The sequence below is a fragment of the Pteropus medius genome, unplaced genomic scaffold, assembly GCF_902729225.1.
Source record: "Pteropus medius unplaced genomic scaffold, Ma_sr-lr_union100, whole genome shotgun sequence".
Lineage (NCBI taxonomy): Eukaryota > Metazoa > Chordata > Mammalia > Chiroptera > Pteropodidae > Pteropus > Pteropus medius.
The window spans coordinates 302842-325526 of record NW_024350259.1 but is presented as its reverse complement, the minus strand read 5'-3'; the positions used below and the strand labels follow the sequence as shown (position 1 = coordinate 325526).

Sequence of the window (22685 nt, the reverse complement as noted above, 5' to 3'; positions counted from 1 at the left end):
AGTGTAGTTTGGGCCAACTAGCAAATTGGTCCTACGATAAATTTTGAGATTCCCGCTCCGTACACTGTAGATGCATTAAATCTTTGGCCAGTGACAAAATGGAAGCATCTATGAACCTATGTTGTGGGGGAGGAGATATTAACAAGGCTGCAAAAGAGCCTGCCTCACTTTTCCCACTTGTACCAAGGATAATCCAGGAACTGTATTGGCACTGCTGTTGGAAATTTTAGATTGCCTAATGGACCGTTTGAGGTTTGGTGAAGAGATTTCATATAGCTTTCCCCACTCCCCAACTCTGTCTCATTGATATAAATGTTTTATTCACGGTCTGTATGCTTTCTCATTGGACTGAAAAAGCTACATCCTTTTACTGACCAAAGACTTCTTAGAGAACACTGATTCCATTGGGGAGCTCCTGTCAAACTGCACAGTGACAGAGGAAACTATTTTATCGGTCAGGTGCTAAAACAAGGCTGTGCTATTTGCCAGGTCTACAACGTTTTCACTGTGCCTATCACTCATTCTCTGGGTTTTATTGAACCTACTAATGCACTCAGTAAGAGTCAACTGGCAAAATTTGTAGATACCCTTCATGTACGTTGACCAAAAGCATTGTAAACCTCAGATCTACACCTTTTGGAACTCATAAGCTTTCACCTTTCAAGATACTTACAGAGTGCACCATGCCTTTGGCTCCTGCTTCTTTGGATCTTTAGTTGATAATGGAAGTCATATCTGAATATTGTAAAGTCTTAATAGCTTCTACTGAACACCATCATGCTCTGGTAGAACAATATCTTCACAGTGCAACCCAAGGAAATGAAAACTGAAAATCGAAATCTACTACGTGAAGATTGGGTTTACTAGAAAAGAAACCTTAAAAAAATAATCCCACCTGTCTTGTTGGAAGTGCCCTTACCATTGTCACACCCCTGTGCTCCTAAGCTCCAGGGACCAGATCCTTGGATACACTTGTCACTCCTAAAGAAGGTACCAAATCTGATAGAAACTTCACATAGTCTGATGATCTAACTCTAAAGTTAAAATATAATTTAAGCAAGTGACCGTGGAAGGGGACTGTTTACCCTACATGACAGTATAAGGGCTGTATGACTCTTTCTTATTTACTATTAATTGTTTCTTTCTTTCTTTCTTTCGTCCCTTCCTTCCTTCCTTCCTTCCTTCCTTCCTTCCTTCCTTCCTTCCTTCCTTTCTTTTCTTTCTTTCTTTCTTTTCTTTCTATCTTTCTTTCTTTTTTACTTACTTAGAAAGAATGTGCCCTCATTTACGTTTTCTAATCTACTGTGAAAGGGGGAACTTTTCTTAGTATGAATCTGTTGTCAAGAACTTCAGTATCATAATGGTCTTTGTTTCATTGTCTATAGGATTGAGCTCCTGGATTAAATTCATCACATAGATTAGATTGAGATATTGTTCCAATTTCACTCTGAATTCTTCTTTTTAAGCCATACACCTGTTGCCTGTTGACCCTGGACATGAGCTGTCCCCTTGCTTGCACCTTCCTTCTGATGAGCAAGAGGACACCACGGAGTGGTCCTTCCTGACTATGGGGAACGAGAGGCTACTAGAGTTGGGACACTGGAGTGTTACCTGGCAACAGTTTTAGAGGAAGGTATCTATGAAAATGAGGAAGAATGAAGACAATCTGGAAATTTAAACAAACATCATCAGTTCAGTTGGAGCATGTAAGGGAGGAGCTAGGGTTTATGCAAGTTCTCGCAGGCTACAGAATCATGAACCCTACACAAGAAGACCCTGCAGGAAGAACTGTATGTTATAATAAAGCCCTGTGGTTCTAAATGCCTCTTCCATCACCTTCCTTTCCCTTCTGCATCTCAGCACACAGGTCAGAGTGTGCACATGGCTTGCCATGTCTACATGGTCTGAGTTGAAACCTTTTCTTTTTCCCCAATAAATATTTTTGATAGCAAAACACCTAGTTGATATTATTTTTTGATTGTGGAAAATTTACTTATGGGAAGATTGGGCTGCAGTGAACAGAGAGTGCACTTTTTGTGCAAGCTATTCTGCCCTAAAGATTCCTGCTACTGTACAGCCTATGTAATATAACTCAGGTGTTATTGATGGACCAGAATGCAGTAGCAGCAGGAACTATACTTCCTGGTGATCAGTCAGCCTAATGTTCATCTTACTTGTCATTCTGGCCATTACTGACTAAAGTATCTATGGTTACATATTAAGGAACACAGATCATCATTAACTAGAAGGCTCTAATATGCTTACTAAGAGCAGTGGACAAAGGACACAGCATGAAAGGACACAGAGATGAACATGATTTCTGTTCACATTTACCCCTACACACCAGGCAATTCCGTAAATCCTCTCAGTTGTCTGTGAGTCATTGAGTGCCACTCTCAATAAGGCTTCTTGTCTATCAGAAAGCAGAGTTCTCTGGCCTATGTTAGCTGGAACACAAGATATTTCACCGAAAGACTTCTTAAGGAAAATGTTATATCTTCTCTCTGTTGGAAAATACAGTCTCTTGGACTGTATTTTTTTGTTGTTGTTTTTTCAGAAGCCTCCTTACTGGCTCCAGAAAAGAAGATGTGATACAATTTGCACATTGAAGAAGAGCTTCTTTCATCATTGGGTCTCTCTCAAATATCTAGTCAAAGGGAGTGGGTAGAGACTATGGGAAAACAGGCCAGAAATATTTTGGTTTAATGTTAGAATAGGATCCTCTAATATAAAAGCATCATTCTTGGAATTCAGCACTTGAGAGTACACAGAAAAATGCATCTTCTAAATCCAGAACCGTGAACCAGCAAACACCCCAAGATACGGTGGTCAGCAGTGTATATGGGTTTGGGGCCACCAGATGAATGGCCTCTGCTACGTTTAATTGCTCTCCTGTTCTGAACAAATCTATTTCCTCTCTTACCAGCATTCTGCACAGGTTAAATAGGAGTGTTATAAGGTGAGAGTCAGAATCAAAGAAGTTGGTGTTTCAAGCATGTCTCTACCGAAGGCTGAATTCCTCCTTTGGCCTGATCCCAGAGAAAGTACTATATTGGGTTACAGAATTTTGCTCTTACTTTCCTGGGCTGTTCATCTGCCAAAACAAGGCAAAATTTATAGTCAATTCAGTCATGATTCTCCTGTAGTTAAGGAACCAGTTTTCTCTGGCTTGTTTGAAGATGTTTTGTTTCTAATTTTGTTTTCAGCACCTTTACCATGGTATGTTTGGATATGGGTTTCATTAGTTTTATGCTTTTTCCATGTTTGTGTTTTATTCTGTGCATATGACTTTTGCCCAACTTAGAAACTTTTTACTTCACATTTCTTCAAAAAAATTTAGTATCTAGCTTTGAATATTCCTGGTGGATTCTTCTTTATGTTCTTGGTCACTTCTAAAATTTGCAGATCTTTTCTATTTCTTCTGATTCTTCATTAAGACTATTAACCTCTATGATTATTTTCAAGAATATTCATGATTACTTTTGAAGCACTTGGATAACAGCTGTTCTAAAGCCTTTGTTGGCTATTTACATGTGTGTTAGCTCCCCATTTTGAACCTACTGTATTTTTTTACCCACAATGAGATTTCCTCTGATTCCTTCTAAGATATTTTTGGGTTTTATCCCAAGCTTTTGATGATTAACACTTGAGGCTTTAAGTAAAGTCTTTGCATTGTTGTTTGAACATCAAACTCATCTAGATAAGTTTGGGTGCCTGTCGCAGGCAGGCTACTGGACCTGTGGTTTCAGGGTCAGTTTCATTTTCAAAGCATTTGCTGTGGTATTCATATCTGTTTTCTGAATATGCCATGCAGTGTTCACTTGAGAAGTGAATACGAGCCTGTTCAATTCTCAGTCACTTGGTATTTATAGGCAGCACAGGGTGAGGTCACTTAGCACACAACCATATAGTTTTGTTTTTCCCAATGACTTCCTTTCTACAACCACACTGTCATTTTATAGTTTCTGGGTGCTGTCTTATTGGGTCTTCAGGCAGAAAGGTGGAGTTCTGGTTACCCAGTACTGCTATACCCTTGTCATCATTGCACCCATATCCAAGTGATGGGAGACAGAAGAAAAATACTGGTTTTTTACCTAAATTTTGGACATTGCAGGTTTTCCAAACACTCAGGAAAATTTTCTCATTCAGAATTTTATTTTATCGGGTAATCATGAGTTTCCATTTTCAGCTTACCATCAGCCTGAGATTGCATCAAAGCTGGGATATGAGAGGAAACAAAAAGGAAAAACTGAGTGGTATTTTTTGTTTTCCTTGAAGCAGACCTATCAGGCCTTTTTTTTTTTTCTTTTTTGTCTAGCAGGAGTATGTTAATTTTATGTTCCACAGGAGCAGAAGCCCCATCTGTTGCGGGAAGTCACACACCCTGATTATCTCCATGTGTTCTTCTGGATGACAAGAATGACAAAGTCCTGACTATTCCTTTTCCAAGACATACCTTAAAGTTTTTTTTTTTTAATTGTTCGCTATTAACCATGAGAAATATTATATCTTTCCCAGATGGAAGAGCAGGCTTGCCTCTTCTTACTTATAAAACCGGCTTTATTCCATCTTGAGAATTCTTTCCTATAACAGAACACTGCATGTGAAGACACCAAAAAGTGATTCTATATTACCAAGCTAAGATTAAGGTAACTAATACAAACATAAACGATAACTACTGCTTTTGCTATGAGTGACAGTGTTTTTTTTTTTCTCTGACCCAGAGACTCGTGTCTTCTGCCAGCATGTACAAATAGTAACTTGAAGATTTCTACCTTTCAAGCATGGTAAATTCTCAGGCTATACAAGCAAATGTAGCATACAAGCAGAGGTCATACTAGAGTAGAATGGGCCCCTAATTCAATATGACTGGTGGTTTATAAAAATGAAAAATTTGGACACAGAGACATGCACACAACGGAAATGACTTATGAATATAAAGGTAGCAATCAAGGTGATGTGTATGCAAGCTGAGAATTTCCAAAGATTGCCAACAAACCACTGAAAGCTAGGAGAGGGGCAGAGAACAGATTTTCCCTCATAGTCCTCAGAAGAAATCAACCCTGAGCTTTTGGTCTCCAGAACTGAGAATAGCAGATTTGTGATTTTTAAGCAACCAAGTTCATATTACAATGTTAATAGCAGCTGAAAGAAAACTAATAAAATAATATATTTACATTTAAAAAAGGACGCAGGTCCACAAGATAAAGTTAGTAATTGAAGAATACTTTCTGGGACCTTATAGCAAATTTTCTTACTCAAGAAAGAAAATTTAGGAGACAAGAGAGAGTAAGGATCCTGCACTACTAAAACTGAATGTCTCTTTCCAAATCATGTGTCAATTGTTAATAACTGCTTTCCAGGTTGCAGGAAGAAAGATTATATGGCAGCCCCCAACGGATAGGGAATTAACTGAAGGTTGCCCAAGGCTGAAAGTAATGTTTAACATATGGTGCTACAGAAGTTCATGCCAGCCTAAGAAAGAGACCTAGTACCTTGCTAGACTGTAGAGACTGGAGAATGCACTTATGTCTATTGAATAATTCAAGTCTGCAGTTGCTCGTTGTAGCACCAATTCAGTTTTGCCTGAAGGAGTCACAAATTCTCTACTAGGAGAAACTTTATCTCTCAGTCCCTGCTCCCAAGCAAAGCTGATAGTGCAATGAGACCCTCAATTTATAAAGATTGTTCTAGCTACATATGCATAATTCACTTGATGGCATAGCTAAGTCGGAGCTTGTTGGTGTCTACTGTTCTGTCTGGCTAGTCATCATCACCAGCTGTTACACATATGTGAAGGCTGACATGTTTGTTGGACTCCATGGGAAGTCTTAGGGGCCAAACTCAGCTCATGGAGTATTTGTTTTTACCATCCTAGCCCACTGAGGCTGTTGTCAGTAGTGTAGCTGCTTCATCATGAAAAATTGCATCTGACAATTCAAAGATATTCTTCTTTGCGGCATTAATTGTGAAAACAAAATCAGCAGATGACTAACCAACTTTTTGAAGATGGTTAATTTTGAAGATGCCTGCCAAAAGTCCAACTGTCTGATGAGAAAGCTAGAGTGCAGCTACTGATGCAGACTATATGAACCCCAGATTGTCACTGTATATGACAGCACAGCTATCATCAGACTTCAGGTACACAAATCGAGAAACTATGGGTTCATATAAAAATCACTGAATGCCAGACTTGTGACTCTCGATTAAAATTGCTCCATTTTCCCCTTGGTTCTAAAGATCATTTTATATGGGATACTTCCACTCAAAACAATATACATTGCCTAGTCACTGGCAACACTTTTTCAAGCCACAACGCTGCTTTTCCTGGCCAATTAACAGATTTTAGCAACACAATAGTGCTGCAAAGCCTCAACATCTCTCTGCATTTAGCTTTCCAGGTCTTTTACATTCTGATAATGTTGCACTTTTTATTTTAAAGCAATGTGAGAAAGGCAAAGTATTTTATGGATGATCCATATTTCCTAACATATGCAGACATTTGGTATTGTTGCACATTGAGCTTATTTCTAACTCTCTCACTCTCATCTGCTCTCAGTCCACCCATTTTAGAAAGGTAATTTGATTAGTAAATGCAACCGTCTCAAATGAGGGGCTATGTCCTTTTGGCTACTTCCTGGGTACAGATCAGAAGAACTGGTTGTGTGACATAAAAAGACCTATTATGAAAAATGTATATCCTATTTGCACCTTTTGGATGAAGGTTGAGTCTAAGTAGTGCATTAATTGAAACACAATAAAGGTATAGGTATGAGGATGAGAATCCTTAAGGGGTTAGGGGCGTGAAGACAGTAATAGTTGCAGAGTATAGGAAGAGATCTATTTTGACCTCTAGGGTATGAATTCAGGAAAAAACAATTAACATTCTCTGTCCTTAGGCCTAGCAGCTGACTGACTCAGAGCAGCAACCATAGCTGTCAATCTGTGCCACTGACTAAGAAACCGGAAAGCTTGTGTTGAAGAGTGAAAGCCAACAAGTAATAGTTTGAAGACCATGGGAAGTTTGCTATTTTGAAAAAGAAAGTAGATTTAAATTAGCGTAAGATGAAATTTAATTATTGCTCATTTAATAAATATTAAAATGTATTGTCTGGCAGGCGCTGTGCCAGATCTCTGCCAATGTCCAAGATAGACAAGAAAAAGTAGGCAGGAAATATCTCAAAGAGGATACATCTGTGTTGACATGAGTTAAACAGTGGTATAAAAAAGGAAGGACAGGGCCTTTTAATGGTGGGAAAGAGTTAGGGCAAGATTGTGAGGTGGGCGTATGTGACTGAGAAGAGTTTGTTTGCATGTATCTCTCGACTGACAATCCATTACAGTTTATTCTGATGGTCTGCCTAAATTTGATGATGGCGGACAAAATTCAATTCTGACTGGATCAGTTGCATTAGCGATTGTCTGGCTGGTAGCAGGCTTGCTTATTGGTGGTGTATCTAAATTTGTGGAAGTTGGAAATAACTTTCTCCACGTGTGTCAGCAACAAAACCAGAATGATAATTACTTACACTATTTTCTGTTCTAGAGTGCTCTTTATTGAAATTTTGAGCAATTGAAGCTGCTGGAGAAGCTTTTTTGATCACAACTCTTCTTTTCATTCTGAGTAAAAGTTGAGGATAACCTCATTTAAAATTTGGATTTTGATAAAAGTGTAACTAAAAATAGAGGAGAAAGTTATTTGCTGACACAAGACTATAAGAAATCTAACCTCTGAATGTCATATATCAAGGTTATTATGCCAAGTTAATGTAATCAATATATGGCCACTGTTAACTATTGTCAAAAATCACTTATTGGGAATAAAAACTTAAATAACATGGCCCTCAAGTAAAAAATGGTATTTACAATTAAAGTTACTCTGAATACACTCTTTAATGTAGCTTTAATACTGTTCTTAAGAGTTCACTGATGAGATTCAAAGTTGCTAGTAACAAATTTTATAATCCAGAATGCCCTAAGAGTTCTCACTGTTTGTGAAAAAAATTTAAATTAATATATATATATATATATATATATATATACACATAATATATAAGTTACTATATATATGTAGTATATAAGTTGCTATATATATATATAGTATATAGTATATATATTTAAATTACTATATTTATAATATATAAGTTACTATATATGTAGTATTTAAGTTGCTATATATATATACATATGTATATATATATATATATATACAGATATATATATGTGTATATATATATATATAGTATATGTAAGCTATTTTAAAGGGTAACTAAATTCTGTACTACCTTGCTTAAAACAGAGACTTCTTTCTCTTCTGCCAGAATATCAGCTAGACAAGTGGATCTTGAAAAGTCTGATGCACTTTACTAAATCCATAACGGTTAAGCTGTTGAACTAAACTTTTCATATTTGCCTTTCTTTGTAGAACTTCTTTCTTATAGTTCCATTCCCATTCCGGCAAATAGACTGAAACTGATCACTTTCAACTATTTTCTAGAGTTTTCTGAGAAAGGTCTTAGATCAAAAATCATTATCTTTATTTGGTCCAAAGACGCAAAATGTGTGCCACGGTCTTCTTATCAAGGACCATGCAGAAAAAGTCTGAAAAGCATTTTCTGTGGTTACAGATCTCAAGTTCAAGGCCCCAGGCAATGGTGATCACACAATGGAGATCTAATGGAAGTTGCTGAACCAGTTGATTCATCTTTAGAAGAATCATCTTGAATTTCTGAAGAAACACGTGCCATGTCAAATAAACTTTTCTTCATCTACTTTCTCACCGGCCTAGTTTTGAACATCACAGCCCCAAATGCTGCCTTGGCAGACCTACACTGATAAAATACCCAGAACACCAGAATGGTGCTCCATCTGAGTAGCTGTGACATCACAAAATGACTGGTCTCTTAGCAACTAAACATAACATAAAGCCAAGTGTTTCCTTCTCAGTTTGTGTTTTTTTCACGTAACTTAAAATTAGGCTGGATATTTAAATAGTTTAATCTGCAAAATCTTATTGATGGCAGAATTTTTTTTTTCTTTTTCTTTTTGCTGGGGTATATGTTTATTGGTTATGTGCAATATTAGAAACCTAAGAACATATCTTAAAAATAGAAAATTTAATGTCATTTTTCAAATTAAAAAATATACAGATATCTATTTTTCCAAGGAGTTGAGTTACAGACATTTATTTATTTAGTTAGTTAGTTAGTTAGTTAGTTAGTTATTATTTATTTATTTATTTAATTTTTAAAATTAAATTTATTGAGATAACATTGGTTAATACATTATATAATTTTCAGATGTGCATTATAATTTGACATCTACATATTTTATTGCATGATTACCACCAAAAGTCCAATTTCCTTCAGCTTCCATATATTTGATCCCCTTTACACACTTCAACCTTCCCAATCCACCTATATTTGACTCGCTTTACCCCATCTACCTCTCTTCTTCTCCCTCATCCCCTACCCTCTTGTAACCACTAGTCCATTATCCATGTCCCTCAGTCACCCTTTGTCCTGTTCATTTGTTGCTTTTAGTTTTATCTTCCCACATATATGTGATGTCATGTGATTTTCTAATTTGTCAGTCTCGCTTATTTCGCTTAGCATGATTTTCTTGAAGTCTATCCATGTTGTTGCAAATGGCAGTATTTCATCTCTTCTTATGGCTGAGTAACTTTGCATTGTATATATGTGTCACAGCTTTTTTATCCACTCATCTATCTTAGGACACTTTGGTAGCTTCCATGTCTTGGCCACTGTGAATAATACTGCTATGAACATCGGTGTGCCAATATTTTGGGGGGATATAGGTTTTGAAGTCCTTGGGGCAAATACCCAGTAGAGAGATTGCTGACTCATGCGGTAGATCAATTCTTAGTTGTTTGAGAAATTTCCATACTTTTTCACAGTAGCTATACCAATTTGCACTTTCCACCAGCAGTGAATGAGGGGTCCTTTTTCTCTGCATCTTCTCCAATATTTATGACTTGTGCTGTTGATTATAGCCATTCTAACATGTGTGGGATGGTATCTCATTGTGGTTTTAATTTGCATTTCCCTAATAGCTAGTGATATTGGGAATCTTTTCATATATTTTTGGCCCTTTGGAGAAGTGCCTTTTCAGGTCCTCTGCCCATTTTTTTTTTGATTGGATCATTTGTTATTATTGTTGTTGTTGTTGTTGTTTATGTTAAGTCATATGAGTTCTTTGTCTATTTTAGATAGTAGGCCCTTATCAGAGGAGTTGCTTACAACTATATTTTTCCATTTTGATGGTTGTCTTCTTACCTTGTTGATAATTTCTTTTGTGCTGAGCAGAAGCTTTTTAGTTTGTTGTAGTCCCATTCATTTATTTGTGCTTTTCCTTTCCTTGACTTTGAGGTCAAATTCATAAAAAAACCTTTTTTTAAGTCAAAGGTCGTTGAATTGCATTCCTATGTTTTCTTCTATGTGTTTTCTTGTTTTAGGTCTTATATTCAGGTCTTTAATCCATTCTGAGTATATTTTGGTGTGTGATGATAGACAACAGTCTAGTTTTATTCTTTTGCAGATGGCTTTCCAGTTTTCTCAGCACCATTTGTTGAAGATGCTTTCTTTGATTCACTGTATGTTTTGGCTCCTTTGTCGAAAATTATTTGCCTCTATAAATAAAGGTTTACTTCTGGACTCTCAATTCTGTTCTACTGGTCAGTGTGTCTATTTTTCTACCAAGAGCATGCTGTTTTGATTACTGTCACTTTGTAATATAATTTGAAATTGGGCAGAGTGATGCCTCCAGCCTCATTCTTTTTTTCAGGATGGCTTTGGCCATAATGGGTCTTTGTGCTTCCATACAAATTTGATGATCTTTTGTTCTATTTCTTTAAAAAATGTCGATGAGATTTTGATGGGGACTGCATTAACTCTGTACAAGGCTTTAGGTAATATGGTCATTTTAACTATGTTGATTCTTCCAATCCAAGAACACGAAATATCTTTCTATTTCTTTGAATGTTCTTTGGTTTCTTTTAATAGGGCCTTATAGTTTTCATTATATAGTTCCTTCACATGTTTTGTTAAGTTTATTTCTAGGTATTTTATTCTTTTGGTTGAAATCGCAAAGGAATTATTTTTTTCCATTTTTTTTTTTTTTCTGATGCCTCTTCTCATGTTAGAGCACAGAGATGCTATGGATTTTTGAACATTGATTTTGTATCCAGAAACTTTACTGTATTTGCCTATTGTTTCTCATAGTTTTCTTGTGGAGTGATTAAGGTTCTCTAAATGGAGAATCATGTTATCCACAAATAGTGACAATTGGACTTCTTTGTTTTCTATTTGGATTCATTTTATATCTTTCTCTTGCCTGACTGCACTCATTGGGACCTTCAATGTTATATTGAATAGCAGTGACCATAACAGACAGCCTGACCTTGTTCCTGATTTTGGATTTTTTAGTTTTCCACCATTAAATATAATGTTGGCTGAGGGTTTGTCATATATGGCCTTTATTATGTTAAGTGACTTTCCTTCTATACCAATTTTGTTAAATGTTTTGATCATAAATGGATGCTGTATCTTGTCAAAGGCTTTTTCTGCATCTGTTATGATCATATGATTCTCATTTCTAAATTTGTTTATGTGGTGTATCACATTAATCAATTTGCATATGTTGAATCACCTCTGTCCCTTTGAGATGAAGCCCAGTCGATCGTGGTGTACAATCTTTTTAATATGTTGTATTTCATTTAGGATTTTTGCATTGGTGTTTAGAGAGATATTGGTCTGTAGTTTTCTTGTTTTGTGTTATCTTTACCAGGTTTTGATATCTGTGTAGTTCTGGCACCATTAAATGAGTTGGGAAGATTTGTCTCCTATTCAGTTTTTTGAAAGAGTTTGAGGAGAATAGATATTAAATAATTGTTAAATGTTTGGTAGAATTCACTGGTGAAGCCAACCAGTCCTGGACATTTACTTTGTGGTAGGTTTTGATGATTGCTTCAATTTCCATACCATTGATTGGTCTGTTTAAATTTTCCACATCTTCTTGATTCAGTCTAGGAAGATTGTATTTTTCTAAGTATCGGTCCATTTCTTCTAGGTTGTTAAATTTGGTATTATATACTCTTTCATAGTATTCTTGCATGATCCTTTGTATTTCTGCAATGTCTGTCGTAATTTCTCTTCTTTCATCCCTGTTTTTGTGGTGTGTGTGTGTGTGTGTGTGTGTGTGTGTGTGTGTGTTTTCTTTTTCTTTAGTGAGTCTAGGGTTTGTCAATTTTATTAAGCTTCTCAAAGAACCAGTTCTTTGCTGTTTCAATTTTTTCTATTTTTTCTTGTGTGTTCAATTTCATTTATTTCTGCTCTAATTTTGATTACTTGTTTTCCTGCTGCTGACTTTAGGCCTCTTTTGTTCTTACTTTTCTACGTTTATAAGATGAAGCATTAGGTTGTTTATTTGGGCTTGTTCTTGTTTTTGGAGTTAGGCCTGTAATGATATAAACTTTCCATTTATGACCTTTTGCCATGTCCCCCCAATTTTGATATGTTGTACTATCATTCATATCTATGTATCTCTTGATCTCTCTTTTTATTTCTTCTCATACCCAGTTATTCTTCAGTAGCATGTTGTTTAATCTCCACGTATTTGTGGTCCTTCCTCACTTTTTTGCAGTTGATTTTGAGTTTCAAAGCATTATGATCAGAATGTGGTTGGTATAATTCCAACACTTTTATATTTGTTGAGGCTATTTCTGTGTCCCAGTATGTGGTTGATTCTTGAGAATGTTCCATGTGCCCTAAAGAAGAATGTTTAAGCAATTGTTTTGGGATAAGGCTCTGTGTATGTTAATTATGTTCAGTTGGTCTAATGTGTTATTTAAGAATTTTTTTTTCCTTATCGATTTTCTGTTTGGCTGATCTGTCCATATCCAACAGTGAGTATTTTAGGTCACCTATTACCATAGTGTTTTGGTCTGTTACTCCCTTTAGTTTTGTTAGTAATTGCTTTACATATTTCAGGGCTCCCTGATTAGGAACATAGATATTAATAAGTGTTATGTCTTCTTGGTGCATGATTCCATCTATCATTATGAAATGTCCCTCAATATCTTTCTTAACTTTTTTTTTATTTTGAAGTCTATTTCATCTAATATTAGTACTCTACTTCCACTTTTCTCTGAATGTGATCTCCTAGAAATATCATTTTCCATCCTTTCAGTTTGAGTCTATATTTGTCTTTGGAACTGATATGTCTCTCCTGGAGGCAGTATATTGTTGAGTTTTGTTTTGATCCATTCTGCAACTCTGTGCCATTTTATTGGTGAGTTTAGTCCATTTACATTTAGGGTGATTACTGAAATATGAGATCTTCTTATAGCCATTTTATTGTTTACTTTCCGATAGCTCAGTGTTTTCATTGTTTCCTTGTCTTTATGTTTCTGTTTATTTTTGGTGAGCTTTTGTAGGTTTTCCCTTCAATTTTTTGTTTGTCTGTTTTATATTATATACTTCAGTACTGACTCTACTGTGAGTGGTTACCATTACAAATATGAAAAAGTTAGTTATAAATATACAATCATCCTTTTTATTCTGTTTGCCTTATCTCTTTCCCCTCTGTGAATTTGGATCTATGAATCTTCCCCCTTTCAGTCATTGTTACCTCAATTTGTTTCTATGTATGCTGAAGGTTCTTTACTATCTGCTATAGCAAATCTCTTCTTATTGTTTAAGCTTATAATGCCCTGTTCTTAGTTAGGGTTGCATTCCTCTGCTTCTAATTGCCAGATAGTCACGTTACTCCCAATTATGTATTTTTGTTGTTGTTATTTTGCTTTAGGTGAGCTGACTCCTTTCAGAATTTTCTGTAGTGCAGGCCTCATAGGGGAGAATTCCTTCAATTTTTGTATGTCTGAAAAATTTCAATTTCGACTTCATATTGAAAGGAGAGCTTAGATGGATACGGTATTCTAGGCTGGTAGTTCCTTTCACTTAATAGTTTAAAGATTTGATTCCATTCCTTCCTGTCTTGTAAGGTATGTGCTGAGAAGTCTGATGATAATCTAATGGGTTTTCTTTTATATGTTACTATTTTCTTCTCCCTGGGTGCCCTGAGAATTTTATCTTTGTCGCTGATTTTTGATATCTTTATTACAATGTATCTTGGTGAAAGTCTTTCTGGATTGAGATAATTGGGTGTTCTGTCGACTTCTTGAATCCCACGTTCCAGTTCTTTTCCTAGATTTGGGAAATTCTTGTCCACTATTTGTCTGAAAATGCTTTCTAGTCTCTGCTCCTTTTCCTCTCCTTTGATAATGCCCAGTATTCTTATTTTTCCTCTCTTGATGTTATCAGCCAGTTCTTGTATTTTTCTTTTTCATTCTTTGGTTTCTCTCTTCTTGCTTCTGATTTCTTTCTTGATTTCTGTCTTCGATATCATTGATCTTTTCCTTCTTTTGTCGACTATATTTCCCAAACCTGTTATGTCACTTTTTGTCTCTTGCAGTGTGTTCTTCATCCCCAGAAGTTCTATTTAGTTCTCTTCCAGGGTGTCAATCTCTTTGCTCACTCATCTAGTTGTTTTTGCAATTTCTGAAATTGTTGACATGACTCATTTTAGAGCTCACTGAGCTTTTTCAGAAGTACCATTCTTAATTCTCTGTCTCTTAAGTTGCATATTTCTTTGTCTGTAAGCACATTTTCTGGAGCTTTTGTTCTTTCTTTCTGAGATGCCTTGTCACTTTGATTGTTCCTGGTATTTAATGTTCACCTGGACATTATTGGAAGTATATTTTGTTGTTTTCCAGAAAGAAAATTTATTATATAAAAGTCTCTCTTCAGCCTGCTGTAAAGAAGGTGCTTTTTATTTTGGTTTCAAGTAGTTGGCATCTAAGCCTCTTGGATCTCTGCTTTATAGAAAGTCTTAATAACACTTTTTAAATTTTCTTGTAGATATTCAATCATACTTGCTACACTCAGTTTCAGTCCCTGTCACTGTCAGCGACAGTCTTGGCAGCAATTGATCAGATTCCCCTGGGGCTGCGTGGTGATCCTTCTTGAAATGTATGGCGGGAGAGGGGCCCTCCGGTAGGGGATTGAGGGCTGTGGCTCTGCCTTGATTTTGCTGCCAGGGACTGTAGAAATCAACTGCTGTTTCTCTGCAGTCCCATCCCACTTCTCTGCTTTCTGCCCTGATGAAAGCCGTGTTGCTAGCTGCATAGAAAAGTTCCACTACTTCTTAGCAGTTCTGATCAGGGATGTCATCACGCCTTCACCCTTGCCCCTCCTCCTGCAATGAGTTCTCTCAGTTGCGAGAGGCACATCTTTACATGTCCCAGTCCAGTGCCTGACACCCAGGGTTCTAACCTGTGGGAGCTCAGACGTGCTGGTGTGCAGTTTGAGTGTTTTTTGGTTCAGTTTTAGATGTTCAGCTTATTGTTGTTTCAAGGAGAGAGATATGAGGACATCTCTTACTCTGCCATGTTTTTCCAGAATCAGACGTTTTAGTAAATAAATTTTGGAGGTCCACGGAGTTAAAGAAATTTTTTACCTTTTATACACACACTTATTCTCTGATCGACAACTAAAGTATAAGGCCTAGTAAATGGACAATACACAAAATAAAGTAAACAAAACAAATGCTTTTTTTTTTTAACTTTTGGAATTTGAAACTGAAATCTGTATAAAACCTATGTATAAAAAGAGAGATTTGCCATCATTTGTGATTAAAAAATAACAATGTAAGTTGATTTGAAAATAAAAATGATTATTTATTTGTATTACACAAATAGCTCCATGATAATCACATATTTTATAGACTGTATAGTCATAAATGAGTGGCATAAATGCTATTTTATTTAGTGTCTCTTTAAATACATACATATAATAAGTGAAATCAGATTTTAAAAGAAAACAGGAGACCGAAGGAGATCTCAAGAGTGGGAAATGAAACACTTTCAATACAACATTATAAGTAAATAAATTTGGTTTAATGCTTTACCATATACCATACAAAAGAGCAAATATCTTAATTCCATATTTTAGACCTTATTTCCTTTCTCTCTTCTACTCTTCAGCTTGTCAGTTCTAAGAAGAAATAGAACCGATAGTTTTTGTTCGTTTAATTGTTTATATTATTATTCAGTCATGGCTTTTGTTAGGTGTTTTATTAATGTGTTACTTTTTAGCATATTGTCAACACAAATTTCAAGTCAGAAGTATGGAAAAGGAGGGCCTTATTCAGGTTAGAAGTTTACAACTAGGAAAACATAGCCTCTGGTGGAAACCAACAAATGCAGAAAATAATTTGTAAAATTCAACTGACTTTTATGATTCAAACTCAAATTAGCTACAGATGAAAGGTAACGATGCAATGAAGCTGATGTGTGATAAGTCCAAGGCCAACCTTTATTCAGTGGAGAAAGACAAGAAGCTTTCCATGAGATCAGGGGTAAGTCAAAGATTCCCACATTTGTCATTTTTTTTTTCAACAAGGTAACAGAAGTTTTAGCCAGAGAAAATAGGCAGTGAAAGAAAAAAAAATTCAAGTCAGAATAAAAGGAGTAACATTGAATGTTGTCTCTGCAGATGACATCAGCTTATGTATATAAAACCCCAAATACTCTCGTGTCAACTATTAAAACTAATAAACCAATTAAGTAAATATGCAGAACACGAAATCAATATGTAAAATGTATTGCATTTCTATACGTTAACAACAGACTATTGGACAGAGAAGTTAAGAAATTAACTTCATTTTTAGTTGCAAGAATCTTAAAAGATGTAGGAGTAAATGCAACAACTTGAAATATTTATAGACGAGAAAATATACACATTGATGCAAGAAATTTAAGAGGACAAAATAAATGAAACTACATTAGTGTTTGTAGAGATTCAACATCATCCTTAACCAACTTTCAATGGCATTCTTCACAGAAACAGAAAACACAATCCTATAACTTATATGAGCCACAAGAATCCCCGAATCGTCAAAGCAATTCTGAGAAAAGAAGAGCAAAGTTAGAAGAGTCACACTTCCCGACATTAAACGATTATGTTTAAAGCCACAGTCATCAAAATAGCATGGTACTGGCTTAAAAACAAGCACAGAGATCAATAAAACTGAATAGACAGCCCAGAAATAAACATGTGCATATATGGTTAAATTACTTTTGACGAATGTGCAAAAAATACTACATGAGAAAATGGTAACCTCTTTTATAGTTTTTGGAAACTTGAATAACCACATGCAAAACAATGAAATTAGATTTCTACCTTATACTCTACACAAAAATCAACTGAAATATGTTAAAACCTAGAAGAAAACATAAAGGATAAACTTCTTGACATTGGCCTTAAGATAATTTTGGACTTGATATCAAAAGCAAAGGCAACAAAAGCAAAAATAAACAAGTGGGACAACTTCAAACTAAAAACCCCTTGTACAGAAAAAAAAAAAAAAAAACCCATAAACTAAATTTAAAAAAGCAACCAAAGGAATGGGAGAAAGAATTGGAAATCTTATATCTGATAAAAAGTTAATATCCAAAATAGAAAGAAAAAGCTAGTAGCAAACACAGACAGATGTACAAACAAAACGCCTCTTTCTAAACTGGGCAGAGAACCTGAAAAGACATATCTCAAAAGAAGACAAATTATCAACAAGGACAAAAGTGCTCAACATCAGTAATCAGCAGGGAAGTGCAAATTAAAACCACATTGAGATATCACCTCATGCCTATTAGAATATCTGTCATCATGAAGAGATCACAAAAATTGGTGATATTGTTAAGAAAAAGAACTCCTGTGCACTGAGAACTTACTGCAGTACAGCCATTATAAGAAAGAGTATGAAGACTTCTTACATATAGAACTACCACATGACATAGAAATTCCACTTCTAGGTAAAATGAAGAGAGATAAACTATTATCTCAAGAAGGGATCTATATCCATGCTTATTGCAACGTTATTTAGAATATTACAAGATGGAAACAAAATAAGTGTTCGTACATAAGGAAATGCATTGAGAAAATTGGCACACACACATGCACATATATATATATATATATACACACACATACATGTATATATATATGTGTGTGTATATATATATACATGTATGTGTGTGTATATATATGTGTATATATATATATATATATGTGACATATGTACAGCATGGTGACTGCTGGCTATATTATCAATACCTCACATAGAAGCTGGCTATATTATCAATACCTCACATAGAAGGTATTATCAGTCCTCACAAAGAATTGATCTACCATATGATCCAGCAATCCCTCTATTGGGTATTTACCCCAAAGACTTGAAAACCCATATCCAAAAAATATCTACACACCCATGTTCATAGCACCATTATTCATGGTGGCCAGGATATGGAAGCAACCGAAGTGTGCTACAATAGATGATTGGATAAAGAAGCTGTGTCACATATATACAATGGAATATGACTCAGCCATAGGAAGAGATGAAATCCTGCCATTTGCGACAACATGGATGGACTCGAGGTAGTCGTGCTAAGTGAAATAAGCTAGACAGTACAAGTTGAAAACCACATCATATTACTTATATATGGGATATAAACCGAAAAGCAACAAATGAATGGGAGAAACAAGCAGAGACTCTTGGACATAGTCAACTGGCTCATGGTTACCAAAGGGTAGAGGGGAATGTGGGGCAGGGTAGGTAGATGGGGTAAACTCGATGAAATATGTGGTGACACAAAGAAATCTAAGTGGTGAACACACAATGCCTGTATGTATATATATGCAATGTGTGTGTGTATATATATATATTTGCATACACACACACACACACACACATATATATGTATATATATATATGTATATATGTATATGTATATATACTAACTGTTAAATGTCCTTAACTGTTGAATTATTCATCTGAAACTTATTGGATTTCATTAAACAATGTCAACATGATAAAAACAAAAATTAAAAAAATAAAAAATTAAAATAAACAATATAACTCTTCACACACACACACAAAAAAACTTCACTGCATACTTAAAGGTTTGAAGAGAATAGATCTTGTACGCTTTCCTGCACACACACAAACAAATGATGGTTAATGTGTTAACTAACTTTATCGTGGTAATAATTTTATAATACATATAAAATATATATATACACACACACATACATATGTATTATATATATATATTTATATATGTATATATGGAGAAATATATATATATATATATATATTTCACCTTAAACTTACACATTGTTTTACATTACCTATATCCTCAATAAATGTAGAGAAAAAACAAAACTGGGTATGTTTACGTATTCGAACATATTTTTCCTCTCTGTGCATTTGTATCTCCATTAAAAAGGTTCACATATTATACAAATGGTAATGATGAGAACTCAAAGTATTCCAATTTAACATAACTATATAGATAACCAGCAAAAATACACTTTCTTTGGATGCTAAACATAACTTTTACTTAATATAGTTCTGAATATAAGTTCATAGAAATGGAAACATTTTGTAATAGCTATATATATATAATTGCTCAGGGAGGTAAAGATATGAACTGTTAAAATACATATCCTCAGATATAAGGGAATATGTTATGAGTACATTTTCAAAAATGATCAGACATTTTAAGATGAACTTAGTTCTAAAAGGCATATTTTAAAGAAAATGTAACAGAATTTCCATTAAGGTAACTATGAGCTTAGATGCAGATATGTAGGTGGTAAACTTGGAGATATGATAGTGGCTCAACCAAAATCAATTTAATAACTCTAATGACTCTTTTGTCAATTTGTTGTGATAGAATTAATATTTAAGGTTAAAATAATTTAATTAACACCTAATGAGTTTTAATTATTTTTAGAAAAGTTTTGTTAATAGAAAAAACGAAGAAAATAAGAGACTTCCTATATATTGCTCCCCTTGAGCTGCTGTGGTGGCCAGTCACATAGCTGGAAGCAGCAGCTGGAGAACACCACCTTGAGTCACACCCCTTAGCCAACAAGGCACACTGAGTAGACAGCACCATAGTTGCTGGACAGATAAAGGCCCAGGGAAATTCTAATATCTCACCTGAGTGTGCTTAGTTACCTTTTCCTCATTATCATAGTAAAAAAGAAAGAAATCCAGGTGGAGATTTAAATGCTAATGGCACAGGAGGCCCATGAAGTAGTAGGTAATTACATAGCACAGGTGTGGGGAATGACCTGCCTCAACCTAGTTTGGGGAGAGAAGAGGGAAGGAGGAAGGCGTGTCCCCTAACCCCAAATGTTCATAACACTGCTGTACCTGTAATCCTCAAGAAGCCCCATCTGTTATCCTCCTGGGTGTGCTGGCTTAGTGCATCAAGCTTTCAGTTTAATAAGCTTTCTCTCTGCAAAACTCTCTTGAGTTCTCTCCTGAGAGCGGCAAAGATCCCTGTGCCAATGAAGAGGTAATGTTGAATCTCTTGTATGTTTTGCTCATTCATTGCAGATACCCTCATTTTCATAAAGGCACAACTAGCTGAATGAGGCCATAATGTCTTCTGACTAAGTTTCAGTGAGGTGCAAAGGACAGTCACCTACTTAGTACATGAGCTATCTTAGGGCACTCAAAGACTCATCCCAAAATGCCTTGTGTCGATCCTTCTCCCAAAAGGAAAAGAAAGAGTGTTGTAAATACCTAGAGGCCACTGGCTACTCCCATCGATGGATTACTAATTCCACTCTCTTTACTAAACTTCTAAATGCCCTCCTCTCTGATGCTACCTCAGTACCCATGTCCTGGCCCTTGGAGACACAGACCTCCGTGAAGCCTTAAAATGAACATTACTACATTCCCAGCTCACTCAGTTTTACAAAGCTCATCACCTATAGCCCATAAATGTAACAGAATTTCTGCAGATAATTTAGGATGGCCTTTTCCTCTTACATATTTCTCATAGTATTTTTCTCATGTCAGTTATACCATATCCCTACAGGAATGCATTCATGCCTGCATGCAGGGAGGCAGATGCTCCCCTAATTGACAAAACGAATACTAACATGTTAGGTTCCCCCAATTAAGTCTTCATGTTGCTCTATGCTGTATCTGCTCTCTTACAAGTGTAGGAGACACTTGTATACAAGACACCACCCCATACAATGGAACACCACCTGTGAATATATTTGCATTATGAACAGGCTCCATTAACCGATTCTTCTATCAACTTATATTGTTGTAGCTCCACAAATCTGGATACCCCACCGTCTCTACATGATCATGCAGAGCCCAACTCCATCCCCTGATTGCCTAGCACTATAGACAATAAACAGTTAGTTATATAATAGTTTCCCCACACAAAACACTTAAGGTACACTCTGCCCACTGTACAGTCAGGCCAAGACACCAAGGTCACTATTGCACAGTAGCCACAATTTATACCAACTTCAGCTATGCCTTTGCAGTCTATCACACAGTTAGCCCAGACTGGAAGTTCCGTAGGTTAACCACTGCAAGTATTTTTATTGACAATGGGCTTCTAACCACTTCCCTATCATTGTCGCCATTCTCCTCCTTATTGAACATGTTGTTGTTCATTGCCCTGTTTGTATCATGGAATCTGACACTGTTTCTCTTGGAACTGATAGGGGTGACAAGGCTGTTAAATATGCAGCTAACAATCAATTGCTTCTCTCCTTTCTCAACTCCATTTATAGAAATCTGCTTTTATGACAAATAGTGGTAACAATCAGGCAAATTCTCCACAATCTGGAAAAGACAAATGGACACAAAGGGGTGCCAAACAACTCAGAAAGCTTGTACAGCAAGTCAAAGGAACTCTCGGAACCTCCTGCCTTTTGACACTTTTGTTTACATGCATTGCTGTCATTCGGGACATATGTGCAGACAGAAGATAATTAAGAACTTTTTTAAAAAAATGACTGTCTCTGTACTGACATCCACATCATTTCTTATCAAGTTATTTTCTAACTTACGGCTTGGAAATCTCATAAAATTTCTGTAGGAGACCGGCATATCTCAGAGAATCCTCGATGTGCCCCTTGTCACATTGTGAATATATTTTATTGATTGCCTCCCACTTTAGGCTACTCTCTCTGTTGTTGATTGTCTGTGTGCTTAGTGTTTGGATTGAATGCTATTCTACTACGGAACTGACACCACAATGTTAAAGAAATTAATAACTGAGATTATTTCTCAATATGTCATTCCTTAATAGAATTAATTTTTGAAAGAAACTCATTTTAGAATAGAAATAAACCATCTGTTAGCAAAAAGTCTTGGAAACTCATGAAAGCTTCATACTCCCTGAAGAGAAGGAAATTCACATATACTATTACTAAAAAAGAGGACACTGCTTCAGAAAATATGAAGCAGTCACAAAACAGTTAACAAAATGACAAAAGTGTATTCTTTTCTATTATAATTACATTAAATGTAAAAGGGTTATAATCTACAATCTAAAGACATCGCAGAGTGGGTGATGGGTTAAAAAGAAAGAAAGAATAAAAAAAAGAACCAATTTTATGCTGCCTACAAGAGATTTACTTCTGCTTCAAGGCCACATTCACTTCCATGCAAGTGAAAACCAAAGACAACAAATGTAGCTATACATATATTAGACAAAATAGACACAAAGGCAAACCTGTAACAAGAGACACAGAAGGTCAATTCATCGATAATATATAACAATCATA

General features: G+C 35.6%; 1 protein-coding gene across 1 annotated transcript in view; it reads right to left on the bottom strand.

The window, feature by feature from the left end:
- Positions 1 to 8747, bottom strand: part of LOC120583111 (heat shock transcription factor, Y-linked-like) — a 54692-nt gene extending 45945 nt beyond the window's left edge. The window contains 2 exon segments of the mRNA XM_039838451.1: positions 8570 to 8654; positions 8657 to 8747. Coding sequence (XP_039694385.1) covers positions 8570 to 8654; positions 8657 to 8747 — 176 coding nt within the window.
- Between the last annotated feature and the right edge of the window lie 13938 nt (positions 8748 to 22685).